Here is a 19,149-nt window from a genome sequence, read left to right on the forward strand (position 1 = left end):
CAAGGCCCTGGCTCTGGTCTCCCTCCTCTGTCCGGGGCGAGGTTTTTGAAGCTGATATATGAGGAGGGGGAGAAGCGTATCGGGGCAGAACTCACGAAACCCCGCAGTCGGGTCGTGGGCCGTTTTACACACGTTTATTTGTTTTTAGTGCAAGGCATGCATTACTTTTGAGATGCGGACAAGGCCTCTGTGCTGCTGGGGTCTGCCCGGCATAATGTAGCCGGAGATGCGGGGCGAGGATGGAAGAGGAAGTTCTGTCTCCATTGGGCATTCCTCAGATGTTTTTAAAATTGCAACAGCGAGCGCGGCCTACTGCTGGGAACCAAGGAATGCTGGGGCAGAAATGCAGAGCCCACCCTACACAGACCGACGCGGGCCTGACTTGGCCACAGATGGAACATGCGCTTTTTTTTTTTTTTTAGGTCATAAATTATTGTTCACATGCAGGTTAGAGACTGCATGGCATCATGGGACTTAAGCATGATTTGGAAGTGATGTAAAATACTAACTTGTCACTGTTTGCTATGCATTGCCAGTATGTACACAATCATAGTTAAGCTTTGTGGGTGTGAGGCAGAGCTGCCTGTTTCCTGTTGAGTGATTATGGCTAATGTTTTGTTTTTTAATTTAGAGGAAGCCCCTGCTTTTCACATTTACAGGTTTGTTTTACAGTGTTTTTCTTTGATATGGTAACTCTGGGAAAATACCATGAAGCTGCTTGGGTAGGAAGCACATAATCACTAAGACTCATCAGTAATGTGAGTGGTATCACTGCCTCCTTTGTGCTTTTTAAGAGACTGTATTAATTAAAATAACAGTAAGAAAGTAAGTTGTCTAGAGTAATATGTTAACATTGAAATGGAACCTTAAAGAAAATATTTAGGATTGGAGCACCACATTCATGCATTGCTTTTTCTAGACCTTTTCCTTTTAAGACCAGTGCTCATGCATGGTTCTTCTCTCTTACTTGCCTCCCTTTGCTGTGCATGTGCTGTGCTCTTAAGTCACAGAAGTGTAACAGGGCTTTTACAGACACAGAAATGTGACTAGTTTTGATGCACTGCTGTTCATTCCCAGTAATAATATATATTGTGTGTCACTGGTTCAAATACCTTATCAAAACGAAGTCTGTAAAACTTAGGAACATGGAATACTAATTGAAAGACAGAACAGTGGCATACACTTCGCTTGGTCTACCTGCAGGTGCTATGGCTGTTTTTTTGTTGTTGTTGCATTTGTTGTTAAATTCTGTATTTGGTAGAAGTGATATAATACAGATACAGTTTCCTGAATAAGAGCAATGCAGAAATGTATTCAATTGTTATGGTGGAAAAGAGGATTCCTTCAGTTGGTAACTTCTGTTTCTAATGATGAAAATGGAATCCTCTGGGATTGTTGATTACAGAGGGAGTGATGCTTCTCCCTGGGAGCTTCTGGGAGGGGGTTTCCAGCCACAGAGGTGAGGATGTGCTGCAAACAAAGCATGACACAGAGAACAGGCTCTTCTGGACCTGCTGTTGTTCGATAGAATTGGGTGATTCATACCACTTTGATAGTGTAAGCTACCAAAACCAAAAAACTGCTATATCCTGTTTGGAATATAGTGAGGAAATTTTTAATTTTCACATGACTTCCTTGTTTCTCTGTGTGCAAGATACTTTGAGAAGTTCTAAGTCTTTTTATTATTATTAATGTGTCTCAATACTTGACTGTGACATTTCTTGGTGGGCTTTTGTAGTTCTTTTTGTAAGAAATCACAAATATTGGTATCTTACTCAGATATTCTTGGTGTTTCTCTGTCTGCTTTAAGTCTGAAAATGTGACTTCAGAATGCTAGTGTTGTTGAGACCATTTCCAGCACTTAGAAACCTACTTAAGTCTTTACCGCTTTCTGTGGTTCCTTATTAGGTTATTAAATTTTAAAACCTATCAGTTCCTATTAAGAAGCTCCCAGTCTGACTGTTCCTAACAGTTCACTTCTTGCATCCTGACACGAACAAAGGAAATGACCCATTTTCCTTCCCCTTTCTTTCTCTCTCACTGGAATATTTTTCTTAGCAGAAGGTGGTAGGATGGCATGTTCCCGGCCTCTGTATTTGTAGAGGAGGCAACCACAACTGAACTTAGTGGTAATCTGTTCCCTTCAGTTGCGGAACAGCACAGTGTTTAGGACAGGAGTTTGTTTGGATCCGAAATGAAACTTTGTTATGTTATGCACTCATTTGAACATTGCTATACTGTAGCATAGTGTCCCATTTTTCTGCTAGATCTGCTAAATGAGGCACACAGTTATTTACAAATAAAGCTTCACTGCTTTTTGCAAGTTAATGCAATTGTATCTTATCTATTCCTTTCTCTCTGAAATACTTTGCATGTGGTGCTTTGCTTATGTCATAGTGGTTGAAATAGTCCTTTGAAAATCTGAAAGAAAATCTGAAGAAAACAGGACAATGGCTTGCTCTATTTTTCCTTAGTTATTATCTTTTTAACTTTTGTTATGGAAAACTGATGAAAAAGGAAGCATTACAACTTCCAGATGTGGGACTATCCAGAGTGTTGTCAGACACTCAACTTCATATTATTTTAATGTTTGACTCAGTTGTATGCAGGCAGACTTCAGGATTTCAGCAGTCGTCGATGCATAGCATAGTCTGGTCCATTGACAAGTTATCACTTGCAAGCAGTGCTGTAAGCGTTGAGGTTATTTGGTGCTATAAGAGGATGTAACATATGCTATTTTGTGAATTCTAGAGTTTTGATTTTTAATGATACGGTAAAGCTTCAGGAAGACTGCTCATGGTCATCTGGGGAAGTTGGCTGGCTGAATAATTTTCTAGGAAACCTCATGAGGGCAGTATTATGAATTGCAAAATGTGTTGAGACTGAGTAACTGAGAATTCATTGGAACTTCAGTGCCCTACTTAGGTGTTGTGGAACAGCGGTTTTATGTTCTCCCCCTGCCCCCAGCTAACTTTGTTAGTGTACTTCTATTCTAAGAAAATGCAGTGAGAAATAACTAACAGGATGCTTGTTGTACACAGACATTTAAGCATGTGCTGCAGTCATGATGTGATCAGAGCAGCTGTCCTGTTGCTTTGGCTACAGTAACTTTTTGGGCAGAGTAAGACACAAGGAGAGTGTGGTTTGCCTGGTAGGAAACTGGCTTTGTAAGTTATGTTTGTGGAATGATTTATTGTAAATCTAGCTTTTTATGAGATGACTGACTAATTTTGAAGCCAGATATGGCTTAATCGGTTGACAATTTTTACTCTTCTGCTTTTTAATCAAGTAGCAGATAATACTACAATGGATGTGACTATTCTGTCAGTTTAAAGCAGAAGTAATTAGAGAATTTTCCATACCTATTTAAATCTGAATTGTCCCTCCTTCTCACCTTTAACTATAGGCAGCTGCTCTGGGTGGCTTCTCATCTGGCATTACTGTGAGAAATGGGGCAGAAGGTCTATCTATGTTAGCACTCAGAGACTATGAACTTTTCTAAACTCTTGAATTATGTTACTGATTCTATAAACAAAGGTTATAAATAGGAATGCCCAAGTAGAGGTGGTCATAAGATGATTAGGATCTGGACCTCCCTCGCTGTTTTCCAGGCAATGGATGTATTAGGCTTTCATTAGCAAGCAAATGAACTGGGCATGGGGGATAGTAGTTGGAAGAGGAAAAAAAGCCTTTCCTTGCTTACAGGGTGACTAGTGTCTACACAGCTGCCAGCATTTGAAATGCCTGCTTCAGGGCAAATGAAATGCCATGTGAGCTGAAGATGTGTTTTCTTTAAACCTCCAGGTTCCAATTATGCTAACTTTGACTTTTCCTTTAGTCCAAAGCTTAGTATTTCTCTGCTAGGGTTTGACTGTCAAACTGCTGGTGTCAGAAACTGGACTGCATCCTGCTAGAATGACTCCCGCTCCCCAACAGGAAAGCATTTCTGTCTGAACACACAGGTGCCTGCATAGGTCACTTCCCCACTTCCCCAGGCCAAGAGCTGCGTTGTCAACAAACCAAGCTGTGAAGTGCTCCTGCCACTTGTGTGTTTCCTGTCCGTGCACTGTGGCTGCTCTAAATAAAAGGGCCTCGCTATTGCTGTGATAACTAATCTATAGCACAATTAACATCCTTGAGTAAAAAGATAAGGGCTTGCCAAAACCCAGCTGTTCTGGGTGTCTGAAACTGAAGAACAAATCTTTTTGGTAGTCCTTCAGAGCAGGGTGAATTTTCATGTCCAGCATGGGTTAGCCAAGTGCCAAGGTTCTCCAGTGTTTGGTGTAGAGTTCACATTCAGTGATAACATTCTTTTTAGTCACTTCAAAGTATTATTTCCTTTACCTGGAAACCCTGTAGGTGTCCTGTTCTTGGGATAATTTTTGTATGTGGTCATAATTCTCAAATATAATTTTTTGGACAACAGCTGGATTACATTCACCTATTTGTAAACCATCTTTGAGAAACATATAACTCATAAGTTGAAAGGGTAAAAATGGAAGGAAAAAGGACTTCCATATGCTATTCTGTATAGAGGGTTGGGAACAGAGAATATTTGAATTTCAGGTTTTATTAGCTAATTACAGAATCAGACTTAAAGGAAAAATGACATTAGGAGTACCATGCATACTCATCATTAGCCTTCAGTAGATATTTTTCCTGCTTTAAAGAAAGGATGGATGAAAGATTTTTAAGGACATTGAATTTTAGTATTTTGAGTTTTAGAGGAATCTTTCTATTTTAAAACTTTTGAGTATTTATATTAAGTATTCTGGTTTTGATAATCCTGTGTAATTTTTTTCCTGTGAATAGCTTCACAGAAGCACCCATCTTGATCATGGTTTGTTTATTCTGGTAATTTTTGAGTATGTGACATTTCATTCTACTAGAATAAAATGTGATTATTGATAATAAAATGTGAATTGATCAGTTCAAAATTAAAATTAATGTAATCTTCAAGTTAGCTAACACACACTATGGATTTTGTTTTCCAGTGTCTGAAACTTGGAGTGACGAAACATGTCTCAGTCAGGTGAAAAAATAAAGGTAAAGAAATGGTTGCATATCCAGAACTTTGTTTAGAATCTACTAAACTTCTTAAAATACTTGTGGTTTTACTGAAGTGGTAAAATAGTGAATAAATGATACCTTATTTGTTCAGATGTGTTTCTTAAAAGGACCTGCTTGCAGAAACAGAGCTTGCATGTGATTCTAGTAACAGGCTTTCGGATGTTTGCCAGACACTCAGTGTCTTGCTTACACATTTAGAATGGTGCCTTTACCTGAGGAAATTTAATTTGACAAACCTTCATTTCTATTTTTTTTGCCCATCTGGGTGGGTTTTAAAAGGATTGTTAGGAAATAACTAATTGCATTTTAAGTCATTTCCCCTGTATCTCCCACCCACCCCACTGGAAGCATGTCATTGTATAAAAAAACGTTCTCATCATAAACTCATCTGTGAAGAATACATTTGGTTCCAGCTAGCTCAGAAGTCCCTAAATCAAGTGGCTGTAGTTCTTGTTTAGGCTTCTATTAGGTTTTCGGTCAACTGATAACAGATGGTGAAGCAGACTGCCCTTTTTAGAGCCCAAATCTCTTTGATAAGTTTTTCAGGCACATTTTTCCTTCCTGCTTTTGTGTTAGAAGTTAAACATTGTGAAGATAGGTGAGCAGCTTAACAAGCAGAAGATAGATCTCTGTGTGATTGTATCTTGGTAATACCTGCATTACTATTCAATGTTCTTGTTTTTCTACATGTGAGTGTACGCATTATTTATTTTATAGAAGATAGCAGCAGCAGATACCAAATTTGAATAGATATTTTTGACCTTCATCGTAAAAATCTTTGGGGTTTTTATCTGTGTTTACATCTTAAGATTAATAATAGCGTGTTCTTGCAAGTTTGCAGATTTTTTTTTTTAATCTGAGGAGAGACTTTTGTTTATGTGTAGTACTTACCAGATTTCTATTTATATCAGACTGCTTGGTAAATAGGCCTATTTCAAGGTCTGCCTCACTATAGCAGCAAAAAATTGTTTCATTCTTTATATTTCCATGTGCTTTATATACCTCTGAACTTTATTGTATAGAATCAGCTGAACTCTGTTTCAACTTTTTAGGGGGAAGGGGCTCTCATTTATGCACAACATTTGTTTTCTTGTCAGTTTTCCGACTCAGCAGGCTATGTGGGATTCGCTAATCTGCCCAACCAGGTTCACAGGAAATCTGTGAAGAAGGGCTTTGAATTCACACTGATGGTGGTTGGTAAGTGATGTTTAAGTATTTTTGACTGTTGAACAACAACAAAAAATTTCTTTCACACAGACATATGTGTCTTCCTACTCAGCAATTGATTATTACACAGAAGAAGCAGCTTTGAACCTCTATATGCTCTCTAATTAAATCTCTTACTATTTTGTCATGTTTGGTAGGAGGGAGTATTTGGTATTTGTAGTGATTAAAGATTATGACTTTGAGCCAACAGGACATTCCTGTATTCCTGACTCATCATCAGCTGGTAGGAATAGCTGCTTAATCGTTCTTTGACTCCCATTTCCCCAGCTGAAAGCATGAATGCGCATGGTGAATATCTTGCTGCTGCAATGGTGATACTATTCTTGTGTTCTGCTGTCCTATACTGACTCACTATGGTATTATAACTACACTTTTGTCTGTTCTGTGAATGAGCACCTGTAGGAGTCTTTGATGGAAAGTCCTTTAGGCACAAAGCTGTTTTAAGTGAAATGTTGACTTCTACTTGCACTGAATCAGTTTAATACTATACAAGTGCAAAGGAAGTCTGCAGTACTATTAGACTTTTGTAGTAGTTACCTTGGAATTACATGTTATTGAAAAATGAAAATGAGAAGAGATGCATAACACTTCCTTCTTATTCTCTCTGCTCTATAGTACCGTTTGGGATTATTTGATGACAGAGCATTCAGCAATGTCTGTAAAATAAATATGTAATATTTGATAAGTGTAGAGTATTTTATTTCATGTAGTTTGTGATGATAAATACAGATAACTTCTCCATCTCTAATATTAGGTTAGTAGCATCTAAAATATCATGGTCAATTTTTCTAAACACTGACTCCTTTGATTCCTTGTGTTAGGAAAAAAGTGACTTTTTGAAATACAGATTTAGTAATTGCATTTCAACGTTTAACTTTTTATTACTTTGATACAGGACAAAATTTTGAATATTTTCTTATGATTTTCTGTTTCATGTTTCATAGCATGTATGTAGCCTAACTATAAAGGTGCAAAGCTCAACTGTTAGTTTGGGATTGCTTTATTCATTCTCCCTCCTAACAGTGTTCAGGTTCAATTTCTAGCTTAGGAAAACTTTAAAGCTCTCGGAAATTTTCAACAAGAGAGTCACAGCTCCTGATTTTGTAAGTTTAAATGAAAAAAAGCTTTTATTTCCTGACGTAACCTAACTATCTCTAGATCTATAGTCAAAGTGCTGTATGACCTTTCAGCTTTTATTATGAAATCTATTACAGTAAACCTAACATTTTCATGTAACGTTTATAAAAACACTAGAGGCTTGTTTTTCCTGTGTTTTTAAAGTGCTTAGCTGAACCTTTGATGTTTTTATCTCAAAAACTAGGGTGGATCCTAATGAACAAATTATTTTTCCTCCATAATGTGGGCTTTGAGAAAGAGGAGGTGCTCTAAAAAGCCTGGAGTAAAAGGTGTATATGCTTAATAACTTGAATTATTTTGTTTGTAGGTGAGTCTGGCTTAGGAAAATCCACTTTAATTAACAGTCTGTTCCTGACTGATCTTTATCCAGAACGTTATATTCCTGGAGCTGCAGGTAAATGTGGTTTTGCAGTTCCTCCAGCACATAGCCTGTGAAACTTTTATGTTCTTTCAGTTAACACTGCTTCATTCTGATGATAACTTCACCCATGAGATCCTTTCTTCACGCTGTGTAGATATATTTTAATCCTTGAAATGATATTTTTTGAGCTGTCATTTTCTCATTTATATCTCCTTTCAAAGACTCAGCTTTTGTTGTTTCTTCATCAATTGTTATTAAAAAAACCCAACCCCCTAACCTTTTAGATGTCAATATACCTAAATGTGGTTTTGCTCTAATCCCCTTTTCCTCTAATGTTTTTTGCCTGTAATGCCTTAAATGCTGGTTAGTGTTGTAACTACCTTTTGACAAAGAATGTAGCATGCTTCTGAGTATTATAATTTTGTTTTTGCATATTGTCATGAGTAAATCCCCTTTTTTGGTTCATGGTTTCTTGTTTATTTACAAAAATGTGGTGTTAAATTTTGACTAGCTAGCTTGTTTTTTTTCTTTAAAATGTTTTAGGTCATGTAAGTTACAATACACTTCAGATTGCATTTCTTCTTCTGTTGCTTTTTCCTGCAGGGGATTCTGCAGCAATTGATAGGCAAAATAACAATCAAAATATTCCTTTATTTTAGAGAAAATAGAGAGAACAGTTCAAATTGAAGCTTCTACAGTAGAGATAGAGGAGCGAGGGGTGAAACTGCGTTTAACAGTAGTTGACACACCGGGATACGGAGATGCCATTAACAGCCAGGACTGGTATGTGTGTAAATAGTAAATACTGCTTTGCTTGATAGAGTTTGTATCTTACACAAATACTGCTCTAGTGGGTCTGTCTTTCTGAACTTAAGTGATTCAGCTGCTGATCTTTGGATAACTTGATGTACTAAAAGAAAGCAATGGGTTCATTATTCTTAACATTAATGGAGTGTTATCTTGAATTCACAGTAGAGGGTCTTTTCTGATGCCTTGCAGTTAAGCACAATTTTCTAAGCACTTCTGCATTCTGGGTGCTCGTCTTCATATCATCAGTGACATGATCATTTAGTTTGTGTGAGCTTTCAAATCAATTTTCTTTTATAATTTCTGTTGCCTGAAATGCGCATCTGTAGCAAAATTGTATTACTTTGTACAACTCCCTGTTTCAATTTTCTAACCACTTTTTTATGTTTTTAAAAGGTTTGGTTAGTGTTCTCTAGGCTGTTTATGACTCTCCCTCAAAACTAATGGCCTTTCCTCCAGTAAGGTTCTCTGTGACAACCGCAGCTAACTTTTTGTCTCTATAGTTGCCCTGATAGGGCAGAATTCTGGTGAAGGGAAAATTTTTTTTGTCTTCCTGTTTCTGGCCCATCCAGTTTCCATGTTTTTAAGACAGTACTTTTCATTCCCTGTCCTTTATATGTACTACTAGCAATTTGGATAGAACTGCATATTTTTTCTGATGGAGTTACTGCTTAGTTCTCTCTGGCCTCAATATTGCTGATAATCTTTAATGGCTGAAATAATTGTCTGCAGATGCACTGGACAACATACATAATTGCTTTAGTATAAAGATCACGAAGAAAGAAAATGGTAAAATAGCTATGAAGGAACTGGGCAGTTTGTAACAAAATCGTAATCAATAGATTTGTTCATAAATGTAATTTCCAAATCATCATCATCATGCACTTTTCTTTAACTGTGGAAAACTGATCTTGTGATAACATTTCTCAGATAAAGATGAGATACATTAACGTGCTTAGTAGGATGTCTGAATTATTCCAGTGCAACTAGAAGCGAAACTTCCAATTTCCAAGTGGTTGTCTTTTAAGAAGTGCTAACTATTTATTTTGCTTAGCTGTTAATTTTTGTTGACACTTTTTTGTGGTGGTGGTGGTAATCCTAAAAGCAAACAAAGTGTCACTGTGCAGAGAAAGGGAGCATAAAGCTAGTACTGGTTGATTTGATCAGGAAGGAGGCAAATAGCTGATAAAATAAACATCTAGAATGTTTTGTAATCTTTTCTTGACAGAATGCTGTATTATGTGGAGCATTCTGAAGAACATTGTTATCAAATGCGATTTTTCTTTTTATGGTGTACTGTAGAAATACAGCAAAAATGAAGGCAGTGAAGTAATATAATACACTAAATGAATGTTTGAAAGTGAAGCTGTAATGGAGTTTTTGTTTTCCTCCCACTTTTTCTACTTTATGAAGCTGAAACAAATTGAACTTTTAGAATAACATGAAGCCATCTTTTTGGACTGTGGCATAGTCTTGCTTATTTTGTGCACTGTTGACTAGAGCTTCCTTCCGCTGGAGCTAAGCTCTGCAGCCTGTGTATTGTGTTACATAGAGCTCTTCCTGTTGATTGTGTTCTAATGCCCTTTGTTTATTCTGCTAAGATGTTTCTTAGAGACCTACGTGTACAGATTTTTCCCCTTTCTTTTTGGAGGCTTGCTAAATAGAGTCATTCCATGATGATTCAGACCCAGTAGAACAATTTACTGGTTTATACTTAGTTTTCTGTGACAAATCTTAAACATCAAAATACGTTACGGGAGCAAATAGTACTTACATACTATAAAGAAAAAAAGATGCAGTTAACTTTAATTGTCTCTCTCTAGTCCCATTTTCTTATATCACATGAAAAGACTCCGTCCAAACGTCATTCGTCATGGCTTAAAGTCTGTTAGTCTTGATAGGATGTCACAGGGACTTGAATGGATAGAATCTTTGTTTCAAACTGTAGTCAAGACTAACCCAGTGCAACTACCTTCCTTCCTTGTTAGTTCAGAGGAAGCAGCAAGTTTGTGTTCTTGAACTGATGTTTGTGTTCAGGAGCATTTACTGCAATTATGATTAACTGGTAGATGCTGCTGATCTTGATCCAAGTTTTACAAAGCACTTCTTCTGGGGAAAGCTGCAATTTGTGCAGACTACTTGTTTTTCAGGGTGTTGAATTGCACTAAGGTTATTTTTGAACAGAGGTAAATCAAACTGGCATGATGTGCTTAGGAGGCAGCAATCGCTGATCCTGTTTTCAAACGTCTAGGGAGTAGGTTTCCTAGTGGCTTTTGTTTCTGTCTTTGCATTGCATTGATGAGAGGGCTTAATTTTAGAGTTTGACTTTCTAGAATGGGAGCTGGGGTCAATTTTTATATATTTTCCATGACAGGATTTTGTCCGGGGGTCTCCTGGATTGGAAGAATAGCAATGTTGGATTGGGAAATGAGTTGTTACAGATTTAGTATAACACATTCTCTAAAATAGATTTTTTTTTTTTGTTTTGTTTTTCAAATGCTATTTTACTTAAAACAGCCTGTAAGAAAAGGTGGATGCTAACCACAGTTAACCATAGTGATAATTTTTTAGATTCTGTGTAAGGCTTTTGTGCTAGTTGGAGGTCTGTATTCTAGAATCAAGCTACACCTAGGAATGCTCTTGGCATCAGTTTAGGCCTGTGTTTAGAGAACAGCAAAATTCTTTATGGTGGGAGGTTTCAAGTGTAGAACAGCTCTTCCATACATAAGGACATTGGGATCGTGAGAGAAACATGTACTTAAATAACACCTTTCATCAGACATAAGAGAAAGGATCTGAGGAGAGGAGGAAAAAAAAATTGCTTCATGCACAGATGACATGGTCAAATGTGGTCTCAAAAGGTTGGTTGACAAAAACAGTTAAAGATTAACTTCTTGGATATCGCTGATTATACGCCTTGTTTCATCTTGGTTGCAGTGTTGCAGATTATTCTTTGATAACTGCTTTCTGGCTGCTGCTAACTTTCTTTTTATACTGGATTATGTTAACTTGTATTTTGTGGGTTTTGGCAGCTTGGTAATATTGTTCATTTTCCCCCACTGGGCTTAAATGCAACGCTTGTGTTGTTTGCTGTTACAATACAGGATGTGCGATCTCCTAAGTAATGATAGCACAGTGGTATAAGCCAGGTGTTTCCCGGAAGTCGGGAGGTACAGGACACTAACGCCATATTTATAGGGAAAATTAGAGCTGTTAAAGCTAGAAAACTGCACGTAAACTAATTACATTGCCAGAGAAATGTGTGATAGTTGCTTTCCCATTGTTTGTGCTTGGTTTCTGTCCTAATATTTGTACGTCTTCAGTCTCGTTACCTTTCACCAGTTAAGAGGAGAGTATCTAAGATCAACGGGATCATAAACCATGTTGTCCTTTTAACTCATTTAGGTATTAAGATGCTAGTTCTTAAAGACTTGAGCACCACTAAGGTCACAGCAAAACAAGGAATTTATTGGGCTTTGTTGTCTTCTGTAGTATGACTTAGAACGGTGCAAATCTTGCAAAGATATAAACGTGTGTATATATACTCTACTAAGGATTTATTCCTCCTAGATCCAAAAGCTTACTCAACTTCGGAAAATCAAATTCCTTTCAGGATCTCTTCCATCGTCCTTGTTACTTTCTTTACTTTCTTTTGTTTTCTTCGTTGCAGCCCAGGGTTGAGCTTCAATGCCTGTCACAGTATTTGCCATCACTCTGTGTTTGTTTTCCAGATGACAAATTGTGTTCTTTTGTCTGTTTTCTCATTAAATTTCCCTAGTCAAATTTGTACTTTCTCAACAACAGAAATACTATTTTTCAAGTAAGCTTTCTGCTCAGTTTTTCCCCAGGTAGTTTAAGATACGTTCATGACACACAATCATCTGCCAAATCTTATCTTCATCACTGTGTTCATTTCCCTTCCCCTGCGGTACTTAATATAAAGTGTCCTTTTATATTAATGTTGTTTGCAGGTGTCTACATGCTCTGGAGTATCCTAAAACAATCTTCTTAGTAACGCATTGTGCTTTCTTTTCTCTCTCTAGTCACTGCTCTTTGTATCTGCTTAATCTGTATGACCAAATTTTGTGTTCCTTTACTTCTTTGCAGGGCATATGTTAAGTTGCCTTGAACTAAGTAGGAATTTTTTTTCTTTGCCAACAGAAAAGGATTCTGTAAGGTAACAAAAATAGCTTAATAAATCATGTGATGCTTTAGTGCATGACTTGCAAACATATTTGTACTTAATTCAAACAGACTAGGATACCAGAATTTTCATAGGTAACTATAGAAACCTAGCTCTAGGGTCAGGGTTGTAAATGAAGAGGATATCCGGGATATATCATTTGTCAGCTGGTTTAAAAACAAATCGTCACTCCCTACTCCCAGGAAAAAAAGCAGAAAAATCCTCAATCTTCTGTTCCTGTCTGTGTTGTCTCAGCATAGAGTGCTTTTTTTCTGAGCTTGCACTTGAACTTTTTATCCAGTAGACAGAGTAACACTTGAAAGTAGCTCTAGGCATAAATAGACACTTAGTTGCTATGAAAATATCTTTTTGCATTATCAAAATACTTTTCCTAGTAGATACAATGCTAGGAAGTTGAATTTTTGTAACAGAAATGTTCTTAATAAAAGTGTGATTCTCCTCTTTCTGTTCTTACCTTTTCATGATTCTTTTTTTGTTGTTTTAAAGCTGATATAAGATACCTCTTTTTCTCCCTGCCCTGTACCACAGCTTCAAAACAATTATCCAGTACATTGACAACCAGTTTGAAAGATACCTTCATGATGAGAGCGGTCTAAACAGGCGCCACATTATAGACAACAGAGTCCATTGCTGTTTTTACTTCATCTCTCCCTTTGGGCATGGGTAAGAAAAAGCTCTTGAGTTCTTGTGTTTTAGGACATTATATTGTGTTCATAAGTCTGTTTATTATTTGAACTGGAAACTTAACTTTAGTGTTAGCTGAGTTACTTCCTACACTGTCAATTAGCCAGTACAATTAAAATCGTCTTTGGGGATAAATGCTGTCCTCTGCTTTGTTTCCTTTTTGGCATTTAATATGGTTTTGAAGCAGTCACTATTACATTGTTTATCACTCAGAAACATAAGAGCTTATAATATCTGATTTATCTTATAGTGACGATTTCAGTTGCAATTCAACCTTTACCCAACGAAGCTGATAAGCAAGTGCTCTAACTTAATTTATGTTGGAAATACTATTTATGTAGATACTTGAAATAAATAATGTTTAATACATGTGGTCTGTTAAAGAAAATCAAACACAAAAAATCCACCCTTTTTTTTCCCCTTCTTTTTTTTTTCCCCCACTTGTTGGCAGACTGAAACCATTAGATGTAGAATTCATGAAGGCTCTTCATGGAAAAGTCAACATTGTCCCTGTGATTGCCAAGGCTGACACGCTGACGCTGAAGGAGAGAGAAAGGCTGAAGAGAAGAGTAGGTCTAACGCTTGATCATGAGAACAATGCAATCCATACAATGTTAAAACCAAATATAAAGTAAATTCAGACTGAAGAGGGGTGAATGATATTGGCCAAGGACCTAATCTTCAGGGAGTGTGGGGTGGGAGATCTCCAGTGAAGTCTGATATGCTTTACCAGTTACACTTGCTGACAATCTGGCTATTTTTGGCTTCATCTATCTTAGCAAGCAGTGGACCCCAACAGAGCAGGTTTTGAGCAAAATGGTTTGTAACAAGGGTTCAAATCGTCTTGAAATACATGTAGCGTAGATGTTTCAAACTAGCCCTAGTTTGGTCCAATGGACAGACTGCCCGTTAGTGGTGGGAGTGCATTAGATATGTTCTGAGAGAGTATCTTTAGGTTTAGTTTTTTCCAAAAGAAACTTGGTTTGCATACTCCAGCTGCCCTAGTGGTTTATGTGGTTTTATGTAAATGTGGTTAAGTCAGGGTGATGGGAAACTTGCTTGGTAAGTGCACCCATGATACAAACTAAAACCCTAATATAGAGTCAGGACAGTTGGGCTAATACATTAGCAGGATACTCTTTATAGCTCCATAGTTATGGAAAAATGTACATCGTCTTGCATATGTGTTTTCCCGCTAGGTTATCTGTTCACATGGAATACCAGGACATACTCAGGACTGCACTGGAGAAAGGCTTTCCAGACAGTGGTGTGAAAATAAATCTTTTCACACTGAAAGGTTTACTTGCTGTCTTGAATTTTGTTTTTGTCAAACCTTTCCAAGACAGGCCAGCCTCTGCCAAATGTGACACTGTAGTGAATTCTATAGGAATAAAGTACATATTTGTGGTTGTACAAGTCTTTCACTTTAAATCTAATTTCTGTTTAATCTCATCATAGAATAATCTGGCCAATGAATGTAAACATTTAATCTTTTCTGCTTTTTCCTCTTTGATCCAGAATGACTTTGTGCACCTTCTTAAAGAAATAGGTTGGTGCTGAGATTGTGTTAGCTGAGAGGTGGTTCAGTAAAAGTTATTGACATCACAAGCTCTTTTCAGGTTCTGTTGATCCAAAAGCAGTACATTCAGTTGTAAAGTCTAAAAGATTTGAACCCTACAAAGCCTGGGAATTTTGACAAGTTTAATAACTTATGCTGTGAGTAGTATAGAGATAATTAGTACTTCTAAAATGCAGTCCTATACTTTGTACCAGGTTATGCAAACTTTTTTCATTTTAAGATTTCACCTTAATCTTTTATATAATATCTTAATATAATTCTATATTACCACTTTTTGATTTTCATGGAGGGCATGACAGATGTTTTGATTGTGATCATCTCGCTTCCAGTAGTTCTTTAGAATGGTTATTGGATCTTTATTCCAAGGGCTTTTGTGTGGGGATATTTTTCAGTTTTCTTGAAGAGGGAGTACAGCTTTATTTTACTGGGAAAGTAGTATAGTTAAAATCATGCTTACAAAACAGCACATTAGCTGAACTCAACCTAAATTCAGAGGATTTGTTTGGGTTTTTTTGGGTGGACCAGTGCCACAATCAAAGGTGTGACTGTATAGTAAGCAACTATAATTCGGCAAGATGAGGTACTGCTGGTATTGCTGTTATGTTTATATAAAGCTCAGTCATATCAGGCGGCTTGCCCAGGAAATGGAATAAATCCCCTATATCTGAAGAAGTTTAAAGTGGGGACAGTTGTGACTGTATGAACCTTGTCTGCAATGTAGACAGACCTTCACTGAAGAGGCGGAGAGGTATTTATACAAAAGTGATCAGCTTTATGATGACCTAGGTGAAAGAGGGAAGGGGGGGGGAATCATTCACTGAGTTAAAAAGGACCTCTAGATCTTGCTGGGAGAAATTCTGTCCAGGCTCTTGAGTTTTTATTTTGTTCCTCTACAGATGCTATGAGGAGATGATGGGTACTATGGGCAAATTGAGAGAACTCATAGGGAAATAACAAAGCAGAGATATGGCTGCCTATGCTAGTTTTACCACTTCTCTTTTGTGTGGCTGTACTGACTTGGTGAAAGATTTTCATATGATAGTAATATTGTTTGTGGAGCTGCTACTTTTTGTAAAGAAACTGTATTTGATCTTTCAGCAGTGTACTTCAGGGTCAGTTTTCATAGGTACTTATCTTTTGGTTCAGCATTTGGTGGCAGAATGATGTTGAAAGATTTGAAGCAGGCATTTAAGTGGAACATTAATTATTTGACAATATAATTCACTGGGGATCTGAATGTTCTGCTTTATCAGTTCAAATACATAAAATAAACCAGTATCAAATAGGTTCTAGCTACAGTCATCTTTCACAACGGCAGTTCTTAGGTGAAATGAAGAGAAACATACTCTTATGAGGTTTCAATACTTACTGTACTTGTTTTGGGACTCTTCTCTGCTCCTTTTATCTGCTGGTTGGTGGCCTCTCTTAGGGTCAAGCATAGCATAGTGCACATGCTGTTTGACATCCACTTCTGTGTATTAACGCTGGATTTTAGCTGAAATGTGGCAGCAGCACAAGCAAACATGTTTCCTAATTTGAATTTGGAATTGCTTATTTTTGAGTACAATTCTGTAGGTGATCCTAGATTGAGGGTTTATGATATATGTTTATTGTGGAAGATGGAGATAAATCCCAGTTTACATATCCTATGATGAACAGATTAATTTAAAGGCAACCTCTATTGACCATATTCAGTGCTAATCCATGTCTAGTTCTTTCTAGCTTGAGCAAAGTTACTTTTAACTAACCGGTCTTTAAAACAGTCTTGACTTATGGACACCACATTTATGCATTGGATAAATATAAAAAGACGAATGGTGCTTATGCTGTAGTCTGAGGGAGTGGTTAGGAAACAGGTAAACAAGCCTTCATTATTTTTGTACTGCTGTCAAAGGTCACTCTACAAACTGAGTTTATACTAAGTCAAAAATGTATAATGTGCTTCCAAAGCTTTGAAAGACTAGCTACTGTATATTGTTCTAACTCAAAGCATCTTGCCTAACAGAATCTCTAATCAAGAATAAGAATCAAAATCCTGCTTTGCTGACGCAGCTTGAAGTCTTGTTTTTTTTAGATGTTTCTGCCATTTGGCCATCAATCTAAAGTAAAATGTTTTTGTTTTGCCGCTTTGGACTAAGCAGCAAGATCAGTTTGTGGTGCTTGCAAAGGAAACCCAGCTTGGAGTAATTCCTGTTTGGTCTTTCTGGAATTCAAAGTTATTTTTTAAAACTCTTGAGTGGGAAGAAATGCAAGGCAGTTTCACAAGCTGTGCCATGCAAGGCTGCTAAGGAAACTTGCTCAAAAGAATGACTTCATGAGAGGGGAACTAATATTTTGACTTTTTTTTTGATTTCCCATGAGAAGGCTAATCTTTAGGAACACAGAATCCTCTGAGGCCAATAAAATTCAGATTTGAAGATGCAAAATGCTGTTTCATTGTTAGGACCATAAAATACAGTTTGTTTTTATTGCAATTCTTTTTCCTTTCAGGAAAGCACTAGGTTTAACAGCTGTAATATATTATTCTAGCACCCCTTGTTGTTGGCTTTCCCGTTATTGTTTCACTTGCATATTATCTTTAAGATCTCAGCCAGGTTAAATGTGCGTTCTTTTTTATGCAGCTACTTAAAGGCATCGCACTGCAGCACTGCCCCACCTATCCCAGCTGTGCATCTTGTATTATCATTTGGTGACAATTTAGTTATCTTCCATTTTGCAAAACAATAACAACATGCATTGATTTAAAAGTAATTGTGTGAATGTAACTGTTATTGGCAACACTTTCTCCCAATTTTTTTTTTCTTTTAGAAATATTGCTCTCAGTGTGTTGGTGGGGGATTATAATATTTTATTCAGTGTGTGCGCGCGTGTGAGTGCGGGGGATGTTTATATACCTGGCAGGAAAACATTGTCATGGGAATAGCTGTGGTTCATACGTGGTCATTCTTCTTCTAATGGTGTGAGGGATTGTTTTATTTTAAACAGCTGTTTAATAATCAAGCTCTGGTTGGACAAGTTTTATTTATACCGTAGCTGTCGGTTGCCATCAGAGGATCAAGGAACCCAGCAATACTATGGGAAGTCCGCTCATTGAAACCTTTTGTCCATTTGAAGTCTGGTTGTGTTTGTATTATCAAGTTAATGTCCAGTTATATATGTAGTAATGACAGCACAGATCCTTATATAGATTTTTCTGAATGTTTTTGATTGCCTCAAAACCCTCCCTGACTTGCCCAAACTTACAAGTGTTCATTACTGCAGTAGTGCTGCTCCTTGGTTCAGGTGCCGGTTGCGGGGTTACAGTTGCAACTCATTAGAATCACAGAATAGTTCGGGTTGGAAGGGACCTTTAAAGGTCATCAAGTCCAACCTCCCTGCCATGAGCAGGGACATCTTCCACTAGAATTAGGGAATGCTAATCTAGGAAGTATGCACAGTTAACCTTTTTCTGCTGAGACATTCGAGATCCTGTTGAAGAGAGTTACTGTGGAATCTCAATATTCTTCATGCTCTCCTCATACCGCCACAGTTTCTTTAGTGAAAGAAAATCTTGTCAGTGCATTTGAAGGGATTTCTGACTTAAATATTTTTCATAGTATGGCAGTAGAAGCATTCTCTTCAGTTCTGAAGAAAGGATTGACTTGTACCACCTTTTGAAAGAGCCAAAGGCCTGGAATTTTGCTAACTGCTTACCCCTGCAGTGATTTCATTAGGAAAAGAATGTATACAGGAATACAGAGAGTGTATTTTTTTATATTAATCTAAAACATTAGTGACAATAAAGAAAACTGTTTATGGATGGTTTTTCTCGTAGTGGATTTTGAATATTTTTTTTCCAGTTAAAGTGGATAATAAACTTTTGTCTTTTTGATTCAAGAGACAGTAGGCACTGTTTTTTAAATTTTTGTGCATGTCAAATACGTGAAAATTACTTTGGCATGGTCTGCATGGTTTTGATGCTGTAATTAATGAATCCCTTCTCCAAATTCATTGCTTTTACTTATTTTTTTCATCTTATTTTCATATTAACTTCACTTTGGATTTGTCTGCTTCTGTCTTATGCTCCATGTTAATTACTTA

At 37.1% G+C, this 19,149-nt stretch overlaps 1 protein-coding gene across 1 annotated transcript in view; it reads left to right on the forward strand.

The window, feature by feature from the left end:
- The first annotated feature begins 4,818 nt into the window (after positions 1-4,818).
- LOC104617926 (septin-2) overlaps positions 4,819-19,149 on the forward strand; it is a 34,450-nt gene continuing 20,119 nt past the window's right edge. The window contains exons 1-7 of the mRNA XM_010283368.1: positions 4,819-4,897; positions 4,995-5,046; positions 6,168-6,267; positions 7,742-7,828; positions 8,455-8,578; positions 13,335-13,469; positions 13,942-14,059. Of these exons, the coding sequence (XP_010281670.1) occupies positions 5,020-5,046; positions 6,168-6,267; positions 7,742-7,828; positions 8,455-8,578; positions 13,335-13,469; positions 13,942-14,059 (591 nt within the window). The 5' untranslated portion in view covers positions 4,819-4,897; positions 4,995-5,019. The remainder of the gene's footprint in view (positions 4,898-4,994; positions 5,047-6,167; positions 6,268-7,741; positions 7,829-8,454; positions 8,579-13,334; positions 13,470-13,941; positions 14,060-19,149) is intronic.

The sequence above is a fragment of the Phaethon lepturus genome, unplaced genomic scaffold (genome assembly GCF_000687285.1).
Source record: "Phaethon lepturus isolate BGI_N335 unplaced genomic scaffold, ASM68728v1 scaffold25253, whole genome shotgun sequence".
NCBI classification, from domain to species: Eukaryota; Metazoa; Chordata; class Aves; order Phaethontiformes; family Phaethontidae; genus Phaethon; species Phaethon lepturus.